General features: G+C 33.8%; 1 protein-coding gene across 2 annotated transcripts in view; it reads left to right on the top strand.

The window, feature by feature from the left end:
- TMEM47 (transmembrane protein 47) overlaps window positions 1-21,228 on the top strand; it is a 28,156-nt gene extending 6,928 nt beyond the window's left edge. The window contains exons 2-3 of one of the 2 annotated variants that reach the window (XM_081328098.1): window positions 13,891-14,031; window positions 20,516-21,228. In XM_081328098.1, the coding sequence (XP_081184224.1) occupies window positions 13,891-14,031; window positions 20,516-20,694 (320 nt within the window). In that variant the 3' untranslated portion in view covers window positions 20,695-21,228. Of the gene's footprint in view, window positions 1-13,890; window positions 14,032-14,126; window positions 14,314-20,515 lie in introns of those variants that run through there. The other variant, XM_081328099.1, reaches the window with a different exon arrangement.
- Window positions 21,229-23,865: the final 2,637 nt, after the last annotated feature.

Below are 23,865 nucleotides of genomic sequence, written 5' to 3' on the forward strand. Positions count from 1 at the left end.
GCTAGCACCACATCTTGTGATAGCAAATTCCATAGTCAATTTCATTGGGTGACCATTGGCTCTATTATCCTGAAAAGGAGAAAACAGATTTTTCTAGTCCACTTTATCTACACCATGCATAATTTTGTACACCTCAATCATATAGCTTCTCATTTAACTCCTTTCTATATTAAAAAGGCCCACAGTTGATATCTTCATTGAACTGTTGATATTTAATCCAAGGTCTCTTCACAAATTTCTCTAATGATTAAGAAGGAAGAACTAATAACCAACAGTTGTACCTTCTCCAAATTAAGTAATTGTTTTTCCAGATTCAGTCCCTTAGAATGAACAGCATAGGTCCATCACTGCTCAGTCCCTCCGGGTTCAAAGCTATTCTTCATTTTCCTATTATAAAGAAAATTGCTCTCTCACACCAGTGATAAGAAAATGTACACCTATGATTATTGTTATTTGTTATATGAAAACAGTTTGGTTACTGTTAACCAACTTAAATAGTCCAGTTTACAGATTTAAGGGCCTTGATCAAGTACTCCAATGGGCCTCCAACCATATTATCTTTAATCATTAATTTCCCTAGGGTACAATATGTGACTCTGCAGGTAAAATGATTCATTCAGTTATAGTTATCTAATAATTTTCTGACAGTGGATTATCTCATCTTACACCACAACTGCATGTTCTTTTAGCATACAGTAAATGGATCCTGACAGATATAAAATATTGTGACTCTTGATCTCATTGTCCAATCTTGCTTAGTTTAGAAAGAGATTGGTTGGATTTTTTTAAAAAAAACAATATGTTCTTGGTTCATATATTCAGCAGAACTCACCCAAAACCATTCTGTGGTATACTATGGGTCTGTTTGGGAGCTGATTCTTCATGAGAATACTTAGGAAATATACTTTACCCATTCCATTAGTGAGTCTTCATTCTTGGTTAATTTTTCATTTCTCGGTTTCAGAAGTAAGCTTTCCAATGACTCCAGTCCTGATATGAATTACCTTCTTAGAGAAAAGAGAAATAGTTTTCTATGCAACAGTTCTTGAGTGATGCCTTGTTGTATTGTGTGCCCTATTGCAGTAACAGGATAAGGCAGAACGATGGATATGGCACATTTAAAAAGGGTGGAGCTTGCAGTGAGATGCTGCAATGCTACTTTTGTCATTTTAACAAAGGCAACAAGAACCTATGAATGGCTATCATACTGACTTAATAATTAGACTTCTTATGTACAGTCATGATAGACTGGATGAAGAGATGAACTTCTTCCTTTTAGATGGCAATGTGGCAAATATTTAAAAAAAGAATTGCCAATGTTTCACAGTTTCTACCACTACAACATGATTGTCTAGCAATCTTGATAATGTTTTTCTTTGACCCAATTTTCTTTTTCCCCCCTTTATTCATTCTCACTGTTTTAATACTCTTTATTATTTCCTAATTATCAGCTACTCTTCTTTAATTGTGTCAGAATACATATCTCTTGCACATGCTATACACAACTCCCTGGATCATTCGTGTTTGGGCTGTTTTTGATTCAGAAATTATTAAAATACTTGAAAGCATATTTTTAACAAATAGAGGAATTTTCAGTGGTCTATACCACAATAATTTATTTTGTTGGAACTGCTGCTGTGTAGCAGTTAAAATTTTAATGCTTCCTACACCTTTAAATACTTTTTAATTGGACTTCCAAAATTTAAAAGATGCTTTTACTGCTAGTGATAATATAAGTAGACTAAATATTTTATGAGCTTTATATTTAGAATCAAGTAGATAGCAACCTTGACTCACTTTGTGTTTATATTTTGCAAAAAGATGGTACAATAGGATTTCTATTCATATTACGTCATAAAAGAGACTTGCACCATCATATTATTTTATGTAACATTGCTTTCTTCAATAATACAAGGAATGGGAATTATTGGATCATAACAGGTGACATTCTGCAGTAATCCAAGCAATTTTTCATAAATGAATCTAATATCTAATCAATGCATATAATACACATTCAAACCAGTCTAATGAACATTTTTCAGTTGTATTGATTATGGTATGGTAACATTGTATTGTACTGGAAACAGTGAGATTAATCTTTGATTGGATTGGTGATATCTTGAGGAAGTGGACTTACAGGAAAAACTTTGGTCAGATATCTATGTTCAATATGTGGACAGTGGAAGACAGAGGCTCTAGAGTAGAGTAGAGTAGAGTAGAGTAGAGTAGAGTAGAGTAGAGTAGAGTAGAGTAGAGTAGAATAGAGTAGAGTAAAATAGAGTAGAGTAGAGTAGAGTAAAGTAGAGCAGAGCAGAGCAGAGCAGAACAGAACAGAGCAGAGCAGAGCAGAGCAGAACAGAACAGAACAGAACAGAACAGAACAGAACAGAACAGAACAGAATAGAATAGAATAGAATAGAATAGAATAGAATAGAATAGAATAGAATTATTTATTGGCCAAGTGAGATTGGACACAAAAGGAATTTGTCTCTGATGCATAAGCTCTCTGTACATAGAAACAACAAAAGTGATAGATCATAGATCATAAGATTCTAATAACAAGTGATAATGATTAGATACTAATAGGAGAAGGTAGTAGGAAAAATGAGAATGTAAGGAAGATGAGAAGATGAGAAGGATAACAGCAGTACAGCCTACTACATGGGTAAGTATCTTTAGGCCTAAGACACTGCTGTGGGAATTAGGTGTTCAGCAGAATGATGGTGTCAAGAGAGGGAAAAAAAACTTTATGTCTAGTTGTTTTGGCGAGAAATTGAAACAGTTATGTTCAAGATGTGAGGGCTCTGTAGATATTTTCTCAGCCCTCTTTCTGCTTCATGTAGTGTACAGATCCTTGGTGGAAGGCAGGCTGGTTGCAATTGTTTTTTCTGAGTCAAGACAGGGGAGGAAATCTTGAATGTACTGTAAATATGATATTGGTACTTCAGAATTCAAAGTTAGTTTAGTTACTCATATGTGACAACAGAAGCCTTGGGAAAGAGAAATGTGGTGAGTGAGAGCAAAACAGACTTGGTTCAGATGTTTCATAACCACAACTTTTTGTATACATTTACCTGCACAGTAGTCCTCTACGTATGACCACAATGAACCCAAAATTTCCAATGCCAAACAAGATAGCTGTTAACTGAATTTTGCACCATATTACAATCTTTCTTCCCACAGTTGCTAAGTGAATCACTGCAGTTATTAACTACTTCTCCATTGATTTTGATTGTCAGAAAGTCACAAAAGGTGATCACATGATAATGGGACATGGCAACTGTCATAAATGCATGCCAAATGTCTAAATTTTGATCACATGACCATGAGATGCTACAACAGTCATAAGTCAATATTTTTAGTGCTATTGTAACTTTGAATGGTCACTAAATGAATGGTTGCAAGTTGAGGACTTTGCCAACTTGACCCTAGTTTTTTTCTAACTTACAGAAACAAAGGATATCCTTTTGTGGATCTCCTACCTCATAACGTATTTGATCAAAGTCTTGGGATGTAGTAAACAGCCTGAATATGTCAAGTAGAAAACTGCAGGTACTCTATAATTTACATTCTATTAATGTTAAATGAAGGAGGATATAGATACAAGTAATAAAGGTTAAAGGGACGCGGTGGCTCAGTGGGTTAGGACGCTGAGCTTGTCGATCAGAAGGTCGGCAGTTTGGCAGGTCGAATCCCGAGTGCCGCGTAACAGAGTGAGCGCCTGTTACTCGTCCCAGCTTCTGCCAACCTAGCAGTTCGAAAGCACGTAAAAATGCAAGTAGAAAAATAGGGACCACTCCGGTGGGAAGGTAACAGCGTTCCGTGCGCCTTTGGCGTCTAGTCATGCCAGCCACGTGACCACGGAGACGTCCTCGGACAAGCGCTGGCTCTTCGGCTTTGAAACGGAGATGAGCACCGGCCCCTAGAGTCGGAAACGACTAGCACGCATGTGCGGGGGAACCTTTACCTTTACCTTTACCTAATAAAGGTTAAGAAACTATACTTATGTGTGGCAAACAGAACTTTAAAAAGACACACAAAAAGAAACTCCAAACCAAAACTAAATTAATCTGTCATGCTCTTTAACAGTAATTTAGCCGGTTCAGATTTACTGATTAAAGTTTCAGATCAAGTGAAAGACCAACTCAGTTTAGAATAATACTGTGCCAAAAAGGTTTTCTGTCTCTTCCCACCATCCTCATTCAATTTGAAAGAAAAGAAACAGCTCTTTATTTTATTTATTTTACCGTATTTTCCGCCGTATAAGACGACTCGGCGTATAAGGCGACCCCCCAACTTTTGAGGTGATTTTCATGGGTTAAAAAGTCGCCTTATACGCCAGAAAATACGGTATTTTTTTGTAAAGAAGAAAATTTTGTGAAATTTGAATCAGTGAAGTATGTTAAATCTCAAAGAAAGAAATTATGGACATATTATTCATGTGTGTGTGTGTGTGTGTGTATAAAACATGAAAGTTAAGTTCAGTTTAAGTTCTGATATTTCACTAGAATATCAGTTAGGAAAAGATAATCAATATTTGAACATGTGGAGTAAGACACAAAAAGGATTTGTTTTTCAGTAAATCAGTACAACTATTTAAAGGCAATATTGTTCAAGGACAGATAATGTACGAATAGATTTGTCTCACTGTAACTCTTATTTTTTTGTATAACTTTAAGGTTACTTGTTCTTATGAATTGTGGAATAAATGCCCACTAAACAGTCATTAAACTTTGGAGCAATTTCCTGTACCCAGAACAGGCGATACATAATTTCATGTTGCATTCATTCTTTGTGCGAAGAATTATAGGCTACATAATTTGCTGCAATACTTTACTGCTCTTGTTAAATTGTTCTGTAAACATGATATATACCAAAACATCATTTTTGTTACACAAAGATTACAGTAAATATTTAATGTCACATATTTTATTGTTTTCAAATGTTGCCTCTTGCCTATTATTTAGGTCATTTTTTATGTTTACCATCCCAGATATGCTTCAGTATCAAATGGTATATGGGTATACAGATAGATTTTCAGATTCTATGCAGTTAGTAATTGACTACCTCTGAATATATATATATCCATATTCAAGATTATATATCTATATTCAAGAGCAACATGATAAATTCTTCCAACATTCATTACCCTTTTAAGCTCAAACTTGGTTAGCAAGGAGACCTATTAGGCAGATTTTTTTAATTTTATTTTTTTATTTTTTATTCTCCATATTGTGTTATCTGAAATGTGACTGCTAAAAAGCCAAAACTGTATTTTGCCTTAATGCATTGAAATGAAAAGTAATGGCTGATTATTGTAGGAAATATCAGTTTGAAAAATAGAGTAGAACAATTCATGCTTTTAAGAAGAAAATCATAATGCATCCTATGCTAAGAAATGTTGAAACTGTGAAAAGATAAGAGATAAACTATTTTAAGTTTCTAAAAGGAAAGAAAGGTCATTACTGAAGCACTGATAAACCAAAGCTTCGAAATAGAAGGAGCGCACAATCCTGTTCATTTGGTCAGTCCTACAGAAATGATTCTGGAAATGTAAAGCTTCTCAAATAAAGTAAACTTCAAATAAAAGTCACCAAGATGATTAAATATTGAGCAATGGTAATTTGCATGTTACCAAAAATACTCAAAAACATTATCTCTGAAACACAGTGGTTTACAGTTAAATAAAAAATGCAGAACAATGAATAAACTGAAAATAGTGGGATTTAAAACAATCATTATGTCTGCTTCCTGATTAAGTCTGATCAGTATCTTTGAATATTTGAAAATTTGAAAAGGACCACTGTATCTTAATACTATATAACATGCAGTATCTTCAAGTATTGATTAGGTACAAATCTATTTGAAGTAGTGTTCAAATGTGCCCTAAAAGATTCAGATTATGAATGTATTCCCCAACTTTTGGGGCCTAAATGTGCAAGGAAGATCTACATATTACATCTACAACCAACTGATTTTGTCAAATGATGTTATATGGAAATCTAAGGGGTTTTGTAAGAGTATATTTGGAACTTCTAGTGAGTGCCATGTTTATATCATTATAGTCTGTTACTGGTAGATAAAGCAATATGGCATCTGATATTAATCTGATATTCCTAAAAGAGCTAATTTCCTTCTGGTAATGTAAATTTGAAGAATAGGACTCACTAGACAACCTGTCACCTATTGGGTCATATTTTCAGATTTTTCCTTAGCAGATTCTTCAATGCTTTCAATAAGTCGTTGTAAATGATACTGAATTAGTTATAGAATAGGCAGATATATAAACATTTTAAATAAACAAACAATGTTTGTTTGGTAGAGCTTCTAATGTTATGGAAAAGTTCTTAAAAATTCAGCGAGATATTCAGAGATGTGTTTGCCTTGAAAGTAGCCCATGTTGAACTGAGCCTTGGTGGAGCAGTGGGCTAATGCCTCCTTAAGTAACACCAGCTGCCTGCAATTAGTGCAGGTTCGCATCCCACCAGGCTCAAGGTTGACTCAGCCTTCCATCCTTCCGAGGTAGGTAAAATGAGGACCCAGATTGTTGGGGGCAATTAAGCTGACTTTGTAATAATGCTGCTTGGGGTGTGTGTGAAAGCCCTAATAAGCAGGCATATACATAGAATGAAGGCTACTGCTAAGCCTGTAAGCCGCCCTGAGTCTTCGGCTTACAGTCTTCGCCCTGAGTCTATAGCACAGTCAATCATCAGGAGCTGGCCACAGGACACGTTTTGTAACATTTTGCATTATGTCATAAATATTTTATGACAATTTTTATCTCATAAATGTTTGGTAAAATTTGCCAAATTTCAATTCCACAAGAGTCATGGGTTAGTTAGCCTGTAAGTTAGCCCATTTGAGGTACTTTAGTTTTAAAATGGTTGCCCTAGGATTCTCTGTTTTGCCTAAACAGAGATTAACTGCTTTAGAAAGAAACTTGCAGTTTATTGAAGGGGAGAGCCAGACAGAAAGATGGCTCTGGAAGAAAAAGGAGAAAAAGCTTATGTAGTAGGGAGTGGTGGGTTTTTATACCTTCTGGAGCCTTTTGTTTGGAGTTGTTCCTGTGGCATGAACTTTGATCTGATTCTGGTATTCTGATGGTGGTGGGTTAATCCTATTATGTCCCAAAGGTCATATCCTGCTGATGACTCTTAGATTTTTGGTGTGAGGGAGTGTGGATTCTAGGGATCTTTCTTCCTAATCCCAGTTTCCTGACTCGTCTTTCTGACCAGATTATCATATCTGCATTTCTGCAGACTTGGTTTCTGTTTGGCATAGAGAGAATTTGAGGGGTTGTGTGTTGGTTTCTGCCTTTAAAATCCTTTAGGGAAATATATTCTGCCTTTTAAATATTTCCAAAAATATTTCTTTTTATGGGGGGGGGTCTGACTTCCCACAAAACATAGACTACTATAGAAACCAGCTTCATCTTGAATATTCTTTATAGTTCAATAAAAGACAAAAGAGGCAATTCTGATTACAGCCTTATATCTGTATAATCATATTGGCATGAATCTTTCATTTGGCATGAACCTTTCATTATCCTTTGGCAACAGGAATATAATGCTTTGGACTTAATTTAAAACAACCTTTTAAATATGGCTATTCTTTGATTAAACCATTGCAAATCAAGTTCTGAAGCTCCATTATATATCTGTTTAAGATACGTTGACAGATGACTGTGGATAATCACATCATAAGATCTAGAAGCCTTTTAGGAGACAGCAAAAAATTGACAAAGTATTCTTAAAATTAGGAACGCAATTGCTTTGAAAGCTTCTGATTAACTTTATTACACTTGCAAATCTTGACAAATAAATTCAATGCTGCTCCTTTGCATGATCACAAAAGTGCTCAGGGCAAACACAAACATATTTTCAAAAGTGTGCTATCATTTCATCTTAGATCTAGAAATTTCATATCTCTGTCCATGCATTTCAGTTAAAATAATTAGTCATACCTTTTCCTAGCATATTCTTTACCATTTCTACTTTGTAGTCAATTTCCTGTGCCTGCTGCCTTATTTTATTTATATATCTAAATATTTCGTACTTCAGAGTTTTCCAATATCTTGTTCACTTTCTAAAAGAAATAAAATAAAACAGTAACATGGCATTTATGTGGTGTTATAACATATTAACTGCCTCTTATTCTATGAATCTTCCCTGAGGTGTAGTATAAATATTGAACTGAACTTTTAATTGTTTTAATTGTTCATCTCATTTTTTTTAAAATAACCACTCCATAAACAATTGAAATACAGAAAAACAATCAAAATGACAAAAGTCAATAAAATGGCTCCCAAATCTACGTTTTGATCTAAAATAGCTTTTAGAAAGTGTATAAATGTAGAATCTACTTACAGGTCAGTAGAAAACCTGGCAGATGATTTATTAACTGCTATAGGTTTTTTAAAAAGAAGAAGAATTTTCAGCTAATTTAGATAAAGGAATTTGATTCAGACCAGTGTTTTTTCAAACTTGGCAACTTTAACATATATGGATTTCAACTCCCAGAATTCCCAAGCCAGCAGTTCTGAAAGTTAAAGTCCATACATCTTAAAATCACCTAGTTTGAAAAACAACTGATTTAGACTGAACTGTGCTAGTCATCTCTCTTTTGCAGAATCAATCCAGCTATATTCATTCAATTAAGACATAAAAACTATTAACATATGAAAAGAAAAAGCATTTCACAGAAGAGGTCATTTGTTTTTCATCTTAAAAAAGAAAACCTATCTGCAAGAGAAGCCCAGCAGTTCAGACTTCCTCTCACATTTACACTTAGCAAAGTCATATTGGACAGCTTAGATTTTATGGGGGAAGAAGCACTGAGATCAGCCTATAAATCTTGAACTTCTTTGTGTGATTAATCCATGATGTTATTGTTGTTGGTATCATCTATACATTAGAAGTGACTCTTTTGAATTGGGCCTTTAGAGTCACACAGAACATTAATATGTACATTTGGGCTGGGAAAATTTGACCCAGCATCCCTCACCTGTGGCTAAATTAGTATGAGTCACTTGGAATTGGTTTTAAGGACAGAATGGGCATCTTAATTTTAGGTCAAGAAATGATGTCAAAAGGAACCTTTAAAAAACTGAAACTTCCTATGTTACCTATGTTACCACTTGGAAAGATTTTCAGAGGCAAAATACTGTAGCTGCCTTGATCCCTTCTTCGCCCCTAAAAATCCTAATGGGCACTCCTTATAACTCAGAATACCCTATTTGTTCTCTCATTTTGTAGGAGATTATATTGTGAGAGCCCAATCCTGAGTATAGAGGTCATAGCATGTTCCTCAGGATCAGTTACCCACATTTCACTTTGAAACAGCTTATGTCTGTAACTTTCCTTAATATGATAACATTTTTACTTACTTAGATCTTCAAATTGTAAATTATTTCAAGAAGTTTCAATTGCTCTTGACTTGTCATTTCATAGTAAGAATTTTATATTGCATTTAGGGAAGTGAGCTAGCAATGTTTATTTTCTAAGAGTTCCAATTAAAAGCTTGTTCAGACATTCCCTTTGCATCTTCAATCCAATACAGAAATGGTGAGAATTCCTTCTTCTAATCATACTAGTGATATACACTAATTGAAAGGATAGTCTCCTTGGTTAGAACATAGTTATTTGCAGCAGGAAGCTATAGAAAGAACATTGGTAGTAGAGAATGCCAACTAATGTTGAAGTGTTTGCATTTTCTGGAGGATTTCTGGAACCAGCTGCCGGTGGAGCTGAGAACTGCCCCCGACCTCCGATCATTCCGCCGGGGCCTGAAGACCTGGCTCTTCGAGCTCTCGGGCCCAGACTGAGGAGAAATTTTAATTTGGGGTTCTTTTTAATCGACTACAGGGTCAATTTAATATTTTTTAATTTGGTTCTTAATTTTTGTATTTTGGATTTTTAATTCCCTGTAAACCGCCCTGAGTCCTCAGGGAATAGGGCGGTATATAAATATAACTAAATAAAATAAATAAATAAAATAAATAAAGGATTGCAGAATACTGTGTTGTAAGCAGAGATATTTTGTAATATCAATTATCAGGACAGCTAAGACTTGAGGAAATCATTCTGTGCCCCTGCATTAACTTGAATAGATAAAAAGAATGCTTGACAGAGACTTTCTACTAGTCAGAACACTTGAGACTCACAATCTGATAGTGGGAACTGGACAGAGAAATGCATAGTTTTGTGACTAGTATTGGGGGAACCTTTCACTAAATTATTAAGTGTAAAAAAGGAGGGATAGAAATTTTAAAAATCTCATTAATTTGTGTCTTAAAGGATGTTTGACCCAGCTTTAATTTGGCTATTTATTAATACCATATTTCAAAATTTATATAACAATTCTAGAATAAATAATTTATTTACCTATATTTTATTGTATTTTAAAAGCTTCACTACTAGCTGTTCTGATGTTCTGCTGGCAAAAAAAACACAAAATGATATTTTTCTGGAAGATTTTTGCATAATCTTCCTACTCCATTTTAGGAATACAAAAAAGAAAAGAAAAAAGAAACCATGGAAAGATTCATAAAATTATTGATTTGCATGAATGGTCAATGCATAATGATTTGTTGTCACCTGGAACAATTGCAGGATTATTTATATAGGAGCTAATTAATTTGTGGAATTCATTAGCAAAAACTGAATAGATTTGAAAGGAAAAAGAATAGATCTATAAAGGACTAAGTCTTGAAGACTTCGCTTTACTTCTGCATTAGATATATGTCTCCAAATGCAGGGGAATCAGTGCTGGAAAAATATATATGTTTCCATCTTTTGCTGGTGAGCACCACAGAGTCATCTGGTAAGCCACTGTAAGAAACAAAATTCCATGTTTTGATCAGAACCAACAAGACTTCAGTTAGATAGTATGTCTTAATTGTGGTGGCCTTTGGGGAGATCTATAACTCTCTAAGTAATTCATTTTGAACAAAAATTCCTGTAAAATTATTTTAAAATACATTAAATTATAACCACAAAAATTATTAACATTAAAAAAGTCAACAATTGTCCACCGGCATGAAGCTTTATGCACATATATGGCAGAGATGATGTTTTTATTCTTGTCAAATTTCATCAGAGTGTAGAGTCTCAAAACTACAAAATGAAGTTCTCTAATTTTAATCCTCAACACTCAAAACACTGGCTGTTAAAATCTCAGGTCAAAATTATTTGGCTGTTATCTGATTTTATGCCATCAGCTGTAAATCTTAATGCTCTATTACCTTTGCTTCTGTTTTTATGTAATATATAAGTGTCTGATTGGATAGTGCACAAAACAGTTTTAAAAACTGGTAATTACATTTAATTTAACTAAAACAAACTGGCCCAGGCCTGAAACTGTGATAAAAGTTTTGAAGTCAAAATGTTTAATTTTTAAATAGTAATTTTATTATAGATTACAATTATATAAGTAAAAACTAATACAGTACAAACTATAAAAAAGAAAAAAAATAGGTCTAGAAATAAATAATATAGTAAAGAAAAAGAAAAGAAATATATGATATAGTTCCCACTTCCCACATTCATCATAACAAGTATAAACTATAAACTATTTTACCACTTTCTCTTAAAATACATCAAGTGATCACTTCTTCCCAGATTCCATTTCTTATAGAGTCTATAGGCTATAAGTGCAGCACTTATAGCCTATATAGTCTGTAAAAAATGGAATCTGGGAAGAAGTGATCACTTGATGTATTTAAAGAGAAAGTGGTAAAATAGTTTATAAATTAATTTAATAGTGAGACCATTGTTTAAAAATGTACTTCAATATATCCAATTTTAAAATATTTTGCTTCATTCTGTAACTGTAAGTTGAGTTTGACTCTTCAGTTTCCCTAGATCCTTGTAGTGTCCAATTTTAAAGTCTTGTACAGTTTTTTTAAAAAAATTCAAAACAAATGCATAATCCCATGGGTAGCACTTGTTATGGTTAGTTCCAAAATCTTATTTCAAATTTACCTGGACATTAGTCCATTTGTAACTTTTTTAAATCAAAATTTCAATTGCCCTTTTGCTGTTTATTTTTTTCAAAACTTATATTTAAAACTTCTTTCACTAAGGACTGAAGTAAACTCACCTGGTGCGTAAAACATGTTGATCCAAAGGCTCTTAATAAGTGAGAAGCAGTTAACTAGCAATTTCTGAAAGGATTAAAAAAGGAAATACTACAGTATACAAAATTAGGGTTCTTTTAAAGGTGCTGAGTACAGTTGGAGCAAGATGGCTATTTGTTTGTCTACCAGACCTCTAAACCTGCCAGAGTCTGTTATCTTGCAATCTGCTTCTGAGGAGCAGCCATCTGGAGAACTTATGGACAATCTCAAGTCCTCTACTTATCTGGAGGGGAATTATCAAAAACTCAGTCTATCCACTGGCTCTTTATTCTGCTGTGGTTCTTGGCTCCATTTTTTGCGGCGCCATCTTCAGTCTCCCATTTCTTACCTGGATGTCTTAATTTTGAATAATTCTAGATCTCACTAACATTAGAAAAAGTATTTTCAACTATAAAAAGGCAGTTAGTGAGCTCTATTTGCCATTGGAACATGTCTGGTAATGTTACAACAGAATATGAAATAAAATTTGGATGAAACGTTTAAATTTTAAGACATATTTAAAATAGTATTTCATATTTAAAATAGTATTTCCTTTTTTTAAGCAAATGAGATTATAAATGTTCAGAGGTACATGTAGATTAAATCAAGAAAAAAATCAGTTTATCAGTCTGTGATACTGTTAAAATCTAATTGATTATATGCCATCAAAACATTTTTTACTATCAGCAGTCACATATTCTCCATGATGTAAAAATTTACCAGTCCTCAGAAAATTATTTTGCTGAAACTTATTTTTTATTTGGAAGAATATTCCTAGTGATCTCCATAGGAACTTACTATCCAGAGCTAAGGGAAAGCTGGAGGAACATTTTCTTTCAGGAGTACAATAACTCTCCATCTATAATATACCTAGTAATTATCAGTCTTTGCTTTACTTCCATTGTTAAAACATTTTTTTCCAAAAGAAAAAAAAAACTCAAATTGTTATTATATGCCGATCCACAACTTTCTATAGAAATTGAAATCCCCAGCTGAACAATGCCTATAATACAAACAGCCAAAATAGTGGGTAAAACTATTGAGTTTTTCTGAAGTCTTCAATAGCCAACAAATTACAAAAAGTGGGAAATGGGGAAATAAGGAAATTCATAACAAGTCCAGATGTTTTCTGAGGTCTGCAGTGCAAAATCAGTCTCAAATTGAAGATTACAGAATAAATGTATTTGATAGCATGTATTAATGTTAATTTTCATCTAACTGTCAGGGAGAAAAGAACTTGGTTTACTTCCACAACTCAGAAAATACAAAGGCTAGTATTTCTTATTTTGTGCTTTGTCCACGGGCAGAAATAAACAGATGAAGTCTGTATATTAGCAAAGCTGAGAGAAATTTATGTGGATAAACCAAACTGCATACTGGTTGAAGGGCTTGCCAATTCAAATTACTTTACCCTGGGTTGTTGAAAACCTATTTCTTTGGAGACACCATTTTCTCGGTTTCATAAAAAAAAACAACCTATCATAAGAGCTCAGGGTGGGGAGTTGGATTGGTTAGGGCCAGCCAACATGGAATTAATTAATTTGCAGAATTCATATATTTTCATTTCATAAAATAAGATGTGATTGTATGTTTTTCCTATAGAATATAGGTCAAACACACAAACGTCAGTCTCTAAATGAAAAGCTTATAAACTCTGTAAAAAGTATGTTTAGATTTATTTCATACTTTTTATTATCTATTTCTATTCCGATGAAGATCTCTTTATTTGAATTAGTCTAAATTAAACTCCCACCTTTTTCCCTTTTCCTTTATAGATTGGCAGATTGCTACCCTTTCTATGCTGTTGGGTGGTGCTGCCATAATTCTTATAGCTTTCTTGGTTGGACTTATTTCTATCTGTGTGGGATCACGGAGGAGGTTCTACAGGCCTGTCGCTGTCATGCTGTTTGCAGCAGGTAAGTTCTGAAATATGTACATTAGATAGCTGCTACTTTCTCAAGAATAGAGACAAAACATCTCTGATAATCCAAAAATAATTCTTTCATTTCAGATTGTTCAGCTTTTGTTTACATGGCCAAGAAATCCCAAGATTTTCCTTCCAGGCCAACTCTTTCTATCGTTTAAAGTTTGAAGAGCATTCTTTATCAGAGGGCAAAATCCCAGTGGCAACTGAATGAAGGAGGGATTCTGTATCTATTTTTTCAGCCTGGGTGTCATCCCTCCAATCTAAGCATTAGAAGAAATAAAGCACATATTGTCACTTGATAATAGTAGTATCTTATCTTGTCCGGCATTGCTTGCTTGACATTTTTAAAACACATTGTAGGTGATTATAATAGATGCCATTCCAGGTCTTTGTAGAAACTTAAGGGACTTTATCTTTCAAGGTACAGTGTCTGTGTTCTTTAGGATTAGTTTTGGAAATCATTCATATAAAAAATAAATAGGATTAAACTCAAATGTGCTAATATTTTTTATGCTCCACAGAAAGCCTTACTTTCATTGTGTTTGTGCTTTGCCTTTTGTTATTTATTTTAATAGCCTTCATACTATATAAATCCCTTATTTTTCAAAGGAAAGGGATTATATGAAGAAATTATTTTTAAGGCTCATATGAAAACTCAGGGATGTTCTCTAGTGGAATACACTGTATAACAAAATCATCATTTGATATGGATTTTGATATGGATATTCATCGTTAGCTAATAATAGAGTTTTCCCTTCCTTCCTGTTAAGTTTTCCAGCTGCAGTTTCCTTTCTGTCAATCACGTTTTTGCTGGAACTGAAATAGTAAACTTGTCTGATATACCATAACAGAGAGAATGACAACTATCTAGTCTGCTAGGTGGATTTTTAAAAATCAATTTAAAAGGATGTAGAATCCAGGTTCTTAGTAGTTCAAGGATGAATATAATCAGCGCTTTTTTTGTAAAAGAAAAAGGTGCCAGAACTCACACGTGTCATACAACCCGCCTTGCCTACCCTACAAGGTTCCATCCAAAAAAGGTGCCGGAACTCCATTCTGAGCGTTCTATGAGAAACAAAGGCCCTGAATATAATTATAAGGAAAAGAATCCTATTGCCCTCTTCTTTTTCCATTATTTTAGTTAAACCGTTTAAGAAGGAAAAGAATACACATAGGTGTTGTTATCGTGAAGCTGTATCTTTTCAATTTTCAAAACTATTTGCAAGGATTGTTTTGATCTTCGTTCCATTCACTGGCAGAAAACAGGAAGAATTGTTTACTAAAAACGTATTTTATTTTAGTTGTTTTACTTAAACATTTGTAGTTCTTCAGCTGCTTTCATTCAAACCTTTTCACCTCACGTGCTTTGAAAAAAGCTTCAGTTATCTGACAGAACAAGAAACATGAGGAGGATTATATTAGAGGAAAAAGTATCTTAAGTAGACTTCTCTTAAGCATTTGAATGATAATACAAACAATTCTAAACATTCAACAATTATAAAACTTGTAATAAACAATGCTGCAGAAGCTAGAAAACAAAACAAGCCATTTAGTTTTCACATATTTGTTAAGAGTGAAAAGTGTGTGTGCGAGAGAGAAATTGGTTCAGTAATGTCCAAAATATATCAGAATAGAAGTTAGTTTGCTATTTTCTCTTGGTTTAGAAGTTCTGTAGAAATAAATGAGACTGCCATTAACAATAGAAAATTGTCAACAATAAAAAAAAATGCTTCAGTGCCTTGAGATGGTTCTGCTAATAAACAAGAATGGATTTTTTTCCCAAAATGTTTATTCAAATGTCTAAATTTGCATTTACCATCAAAATGTTAGTATAAACTTAAAAGTTAATCCCTCCAATAAACTAACTTTTATTACATGAAGGCTGGTTTTTATAATCAAGAGAGTAAAACAGTTTTTCCTGCAAAAAACCTAAACCTGTCTAGAAAAAAAAGAATATACATTTGTGTATTGCATTGTTTTAGAAAAATTAACTTTGACTCACTAATGCTGTGAAGGAAATGAAATGAATTACAGATATAGAATTAAAGAACTTGAAAGGTCATTAACTCCCTATGCAGGGATCAAAATTAAATCATCCTCAAGAGATTGTTGTTTAGCCTTTGACTGTACTCACTCAAAAGAGAAACTCACATTTCCTTGATAAATGAATTAACTGTCCAAATGCTGTTTCCACCAGGAAGTTTTTCCTAATATTTATTTCTATTCTATGTTTCTATTACTTAATAATAATTTTCTGTATCATGCATTGTGGAATGATAAAGAGAAGAACTTCCTGCATCTTCCTACACCACCTCCTCCCCCCTTCTCCTTTTTCCTCCCCCCTCCTCCTGTATATAGGATTAGACCAGTGGTGGGATTCAAACATGTGAACAACTGGTTCTCTGTGTGGATGCTGCTTCCGGAAGTCCATTCTGGGCCTGGGCAACAAAAAATTAGCTACCGGTTCTGCCAAAGTGGTGTGAACCGGCTGAATCTCACCACTGGATTACATCCAAAATTACATTTGCTTTTTAAGCAGCCACATCACATTCCTGTAATAAGCTTTTATTCTATTATCCTTTTCACATTTATGTTTTATTTCTTTTTGATAAGTGAAGGACTTTGTATTTGTCTGCATTCATTTATCTTTTCAAATCTTATCAATATCGTGTTGGATTTTGTTTTACTTGCATATTAAATGTGATACTATTTAAATATTTATTTAATTCAAATCATAATGATAATTCTACAGCACCTCACTCAAGAATACTCTTAAAGTTCAATTTTTAGTTTAATGAACATGCCATCTAGTCCATATTTAACTAGCTTGCTAATTAGAATTTCATGGGCCTTTTTATCACCCTTTCCAATGTCAAGATGTACATGCACTGTGATTTTTTTCTACAATCTTTCAAGATATTGATAATCATAATTAGTTGTTTCTATTTCACCAAATTCTTTCTGCCATATCTTTCAAAGAGAGGAATAAAACATGTCCTCATCAAACCATTTGATACTTTGCCTATTCTTCATGATTTCTCACAGTGAATGGACCGAAGTTTGGATAGACCATCAGCAAGTTCTTCAGTTCTTTTTTCTTAGTTGGATGGTTGCTAATTTAACCCCTTTTAACAGGAATACAGGTATTAGTTGTCAACGTATATAGAAAACTAATAGAATAACCAAGAGTATAATGGATTAATGCAGAGGTATGACTAAACACATATTATGAATGATCAGTTTCACTTAGTCAAATTTAGTCAAAATGGATATTTAAAAAAAACATAAACATCTACACATTTATTAATCTTCTGAAGAAATTTGTTTAAAATTGTTTAGGTGATAAACAATATTCCACATTTTAATTAAAGAATTCAAATTAAAATAATGGAAGTTATGTGCTTTGTATATATATGTAGCTCCCCAAAGTTTTATACACAATTTAATTATATACACAATTCCATAGGAATTATATTTAACTACTAGTTAATATAACAAATCATATGTGATAAATGAACTTCCATTGATTATATTACTTCATTAACTTTTTCTCTGTTATAATCTGTTTATAGAAATCATTAATTTTGCCACCTGTGCTCTTGGCAATTCTCATAAAAGTCTGAACAATATAAACAGAAAAGGAATAATGGAAGGGGAACAGGGATTGTTCTTTAGAATCCTCACATGTGTTATTTTGTTCTAATAACATTTGATTTATATATGCTGCTGACTATTTGGATTGATGTATTCTTTGTGGATTAAATATAACTCATTGTGTTTATTGTAATTTCAATGTTACTGAGTATTGGCTAAGCAAATTTAGATTGTGTATTACTTTAAAATGAAACACACATTCCCAAAGGATTCCTATGCAATGTTTTTTTAAATAATGTGGGCTGTTTGCGGGGATTTTTTTTTTAGATTTTCTTTTATTCTACCTTTATTATTTTTATAAATAACTCAAAGGAACAAACATAGCTAATACTCCTTCTTTCTCCTATTTTCTCCACAACAAACCTTTGAGGTGGATTAGGCTGAGAAAGTGGCTGTTTCAAAATTACCCAGCTGGTTTTCATGCCTAGGTCTGGGCTGGAACTCACCCATCTCTTGATTTCTAGCCTGGCCCTCTCTTAGACCATTTGAGTCATTTCTTAGACACTCTCTGAAAAGTTTTGTTTATAAAGAAGAAGCAAATGCTTATAAAATACTAACATGTTACATTTCCTGAAATGTGTCACTTTAAATGGCAGAGGAAACAATAAACAATAGACTTGTTTCTTTCATAAAAATTCAATAGCTATGGATTGTTAAAGAATTGAAGCCTTTGAACTATGGTGCTGGAGAAGACTCCTGCGAGTTCCTTGGACTGCAAGGCGATCAAACCGGTCAGTCCTAGAGGAGATCAACCCTGACTGCTCTTTAGAAGGCCAGATCCTGAAGCTAAAACTCAAATACTTTGGCCACCTAATGAGAAGGAAGGACTCACTGGAGAAGAGCCTAATGCTGGGAAAGATTGAGGGCAATAGAAGAAGGGGACGACAGAGAATGAGGTGGCTGGATGGAGTCACTGAAGCAGTAGGCGTGAGCTTAGATGGACTCCAGAAGATGGTAGAGGACAGGAAGGCCTGGAGGAACGTTGTCCATGGGGTCGCGATGGGTCGGACACGACTTCGCAACTAACAACAACAAAATGGATTGTTAGGGGGGAAGGAAGGCTTTTGGTCCATACATTATTGGATCCAGTTTGAAGAATTTTTCATTGCTATATTGAAATGATTTGTGTTTTAATCTTTTTGTGTCTTGCTTCTCTGTCTCTCTGTCTTACACTTCTGTAGTGTACCTGCTATGCAGTATTTTTATGGTAGGGCAAAAATCTTCTGTTCCTTTTATTGTATGTATTTTTATGTTTCTTTCTACGTTTGGAAGATTACTGAGATTCATATTTTTTCCTAGGATTATAGATATCAGTTGACATATGATATGATGTAGAAGATGGATATATTTCTTCTTTGAATAACAAATTTTCTGATCATTGAAGCCCACAAATCTGTTTTTTACCTGTATTACTTTATGGTACCATATCAGTTTCTTTGGTTACCTGAAATGAAAATATACTGTAGTAAAAGCCAATGGTGGAGATTTAATGCCAGACAAGTAGTAGAAATTTCCCTCTTGCTGTTTATGTACAAATATGCCCTAAACGTTTGTCCTAAATGCAAGTCCTAAAGATGCTTACAAGACAGAGAGGGTGAATTGACATCTCCTTTTGGAATAATCAATAAAAATGCAAAAGTAGAAGTATTTTAGCAAATAAGAATTTTAGATTGATCGTTAGTCTGCATTATTATTAGTATTATTAGCATTAATTGAGAAAATAAGTTACTATCTTTTATTTGTTAGTGAAAACAGAATAAGTAGCATATACAAGAATAAAGCTGCAGACCTTATGATTCATTAGGATTTTTTAATACTTAGGATTTTCAAATTATCTATTGCTCTAGTCCTCAGTACTCTTCAATAATCAGAGTTGTGCATTTTTGTATTGAGCAGCCATAACTTCTAATGCTATAAGGATTTTTATATAGCTCTACCACACGGGTGTCAAACTCATGATGTCATGTGACGTGTCACGACATATCGCAACTTTTTCCCCATTGCCAGCAACGGGGTTGGTGCAGTTTTGGTGTGATGCATCCGGCCCGTGGGCCGGCAGTTTGACACCCCTGCTATAACATATCAGAATTTTTTATAGTCAACTTTCTCTGAAGCGCATTTCTCTTTGCCTCTAATCCTTTTCAAATATAACTGATTTCATACACAGACATTACAATGATGTTCAACTAACAATGGCATATGGTAATATATATCATAGGGACGCGGTGGCTCAGTGGGTTAGGACGCTGAGCTTGTCGATCAGAAGGTCGGCAGTTTGGCGGGTCGAATCCCGAGTGCCGCGTAACAGAGTGAGCGCCTGTTACTCGTCCCAGCTTCTGCCAACCTAGCAGTTCGAAAGCATGTAAAAATGCAAGTAGAAAAATAGGGACCACTACGGTGGGAAGGTAACAGCGCTCCGTGCACCTTTGGTGTCTAGTCATGCCGGCCACATGACCACGGAGATGTCCTCGGACAAGCGCTGGCTCTTCGGCTTTGAAACGGAGATGAGCACCGGCCCCTAGAGTCGGAAACGACTAGCACACATGTGCGGGGGAACCTTTACCTTTACCTTTAATATATATCATTGCTGTTGATAAAACAGCTTTGCTGACTTTGTAGAAAGAAAATTCCTAATTCAGAACATTAAAATACATGATTTCTAATCCAATCCAGGGAGGGTCATATGTTAATTTTTAAATAAGAAGTAGGTAACATTCAGAAAGTTATATTAAAATACATCCTGAAGATTTTGTGTTGAATACTAGATAAATGAGACAAATTGTATCTGACTCCCTTTTCCCCTCCTCTTTTTTTTCCAGTGGTTCTTCAGGTGTGCAGTCTTGTCCTTTACCCAATCAAGTTCATTGAGACTGTCAACTTAAGAATATACCATGAGTTCAACTGGGGCTATGGCCTGGCTTGGGGTGCAACTATATTTTCATTTGGGGGTGCCATACTTTATTGTCTGAACCCCAAGAACTATGAAGACTACTATTAAAGGAAACTTCTTCTTTTGTAAGGAAAGGAATAAAACAAGGATTGTCCTGTCTTTTATAAGTGTTTTTAGTACTTTTGTAGAGTGTCAAGCTGTCTACTCTATTGATTTATTAGCCATTACTTTTTGGCTATAACTACTGCAAATAGCTTTTTAACATCTCTTTAAAAAACCTGATAAATTACATCTGCTACATCTGTAGTGAAATGAAAGAAGTGGCAGCTACAGTAAGGAAGGTAATGGATATGAGAAAAAGCAGTTGTATTTGTTATAGTCTACTAGCACAAAAATGTGCAATTGCCTCTTTATATCATACATGATGATATATGCTGAAATATGCTGAAGCTTACCAACTTAGGCTCCTGTCTTGTATTGGTACTGGGACTCTTACACAAAATAAATGACTGAATGACTGGATCTGAGAGAAGAGAAGACAACTGATTAGAACATGATTCAGCAGTTCTCAAACAAGATGTGTTTGTAAATTTTCTTGCCAGCTGTGGTATGTCAACAAGTCAAAACCTAGAACATATTCTTCAAATTATGTGGTTGGACATTCAGTCTCAGCTGTAGCCAGGTTCTAGAAATAATGTGGAGAATGACACAAATCTATTGAGAATTTTTAAAGGTGGGGGGAGTGGGGAAAATATGCATGAGCTACTTTTATCTTGATGCCATTTCATTTCTAAGCACCACAGTAAAGTTTTCTTGAGCAGTGTTTGAAAATGCTTTATAGAAGGCCATTATTAATATCTCTGTAATTATAGAACTATGGAGATAGAACCTTATATCCTAAGCCAGGGGTCTTCAAACTTGGCCCTTTTATGACTTGTGGACTTCAACGCCCAGAATTCCTCAGCTAGGCTTGCTGGCTGAGGAATTCTGGGAGTTGAAGTCCACAAGTCTTAAAGTTGCCAAGTTTGAAGACCCCTGTCCTAAGCTAATGGTAGAGTGCAGGCACAGAAGCTCTTAAATGTCTGTGAGTTTATAAGAGTTTTCTGCAACTATTGGTTAGGCTTAAAATAATTAAAATTAATATTGCTAGACTACAATTTGAAGTGTTGGCAAATAAGTGCTTGAAATGGGATGAGATGTCTTCATCATCATTGTCATCACAATAAATCATAGATTATTATGTGGCAAATGAGAAACAATGGATTTCAGGTATGCATGGTACCAGGTTCCCATGTTTTCCTCTGGCATGATTATATAAGGGGAGATACATGGAGATTTTTTTTCCTAAGATTAATTGCACCTTCCTATTTTATCCAAACTTGATAAACTGTGATAAATTTTAACAATTAACCAATTTAAAACTATGGATTCTGAAACTAGCTTTTGCAAACAAGTCTTAGTTAATATTAACTACAGTTTTCAACAGTAAACATTTAATTTAGAGAAGTGTAAAATTACTTTGGTTTTAAGTGAAAGGTTCTAATATATTTCTCTGAGCAACACTGTAGGAATTTTGGGATGTCTGTAAGAATCTAAGACTCTCACATAGCTAAGCTCTTAAGATGATAAATAATAGTTTGCCACAACATCTAATGCTGCCAGTATGTTTGCCATGAATATAATTATTTTGCAGATAAAAACAAACATTTTTAAATGGAAACATCTATACAAATTAAGACAATATTAATATAAATATATGTATAATTTTTTGAGAGCAGTTGTTAATCCAACAAGATATTGTCAGTCTTTAATGATATATTTTGTAACACATATGACCAGGGCTGTAAAGCCATACTGATAAATATATTTCATTAAGGAGTGGGGGAAAATATTACTATTAAACTCACTTGAAGTAAAATTAGAAAAAAAGAATTATAACACAATTTAGACATTCTAACTGAAAAAAGTGCTAATGTGACAAATCACTCTTTGGATACATATGATTTTTTTTAAAAAAAAGAAACGAAGCAACTATATTTTTTCCATAGGGACTACCAGGGATATATTATGAAAATTATAAATTATTGTAACAATCAATATACAAATTATACTTTTTTTTCCTCCAGATATAAAGGACTAGATGAGACTTCTTTACAATTATCATTGCTCATTTAATTTATTTCCTGTTCAAAGTTTTCAATATAGAATATATATATATATATATATATATATATATATATATATATATATATATATATATATATATATATATATATATATATATATGTGTGTGTGTGTGTGTGTGTGTGTGTGTGTGTGTGTGTGTTTGTGTGTCTGTGTGTGTGTCTGTGTGTGTGTGTGTGTTGTGACCAAAGTTAATTTCGGATGGGAAATGGAAATTGATTTACCCAGTATAACATTGATTTTTGTTTAGAAATGTCTTATTTGGATATTTTTCAATTCTGAAAATATTTTTATACAATGTACACGGTTCTAATACAAATTTTAAAATAATTATTTTTGTTATATGTAAATTAGAATGTACCCTACTTTGGCTCGCCTTTAAAACGTAAATACTTAAAACAATGGAAATGCTGCTCTGTGTTATTGCTCTGTAATGCAGAATTTCTTAATTTGAAAACCTCAAAGTAATAGACAATTATTGCAAATGACAGAAAGAAAAATGGAGTCTCCTGCAAAACATAAATCTATTAATAAATATGTTTAAATGTATAATTATTAACAAACACTTGTGTTTTTAAAAATAAGATCTGGACTATGATTTTTGCTCTAGACTAGAACTCTTTTATGCCTTACACTTTCTGGGCAATCTCCACTCATCCACCCTATATCACCGAAGCTTTATAAAGTATTACTTTATATCCAGGTAGAAGGAAGTAACAGCCTGCATATTCAGGAGCAGGAATGACTGCCATGCCTTTTTACTCCATGTTAAACAAATCATTGGTGTTATCTGCTCTCATTTATCCTCCACCCTAAAACTTATGCTAATTGGGCTGGTAAGTAGCTGAGAAACAAAAGGAATATTTCATTGGAATTCCATTTGGAACCATTGTAGAGAATGTTAAGAAGTAAAGGGTGAATTGCTCAGTGTTTTCCATATGTGGCAAAATGTATTTAGCAGATTGAAAACCAAAATGAGCCAAGTTACCAGTGACGAAGGTTAAAGAAACCAAAGTACTGTGAAGAAGTTATGTGTAATAGTAGTCCACTATTAGAAGAGAAATGATGGCATTCCAGGATTGTAAAGATGATTGC

Source organism: Vipera berus (assembly GCF_964194415.1).
Source record: "Vipera berus genome assembly, chromosome: 4".
NCBI classification, from domain to species: Eukaryota; Metazoa; Chordata; class Lepidosauria; order Squamata; family Viperidae; genus Vipera; species Vipera berus.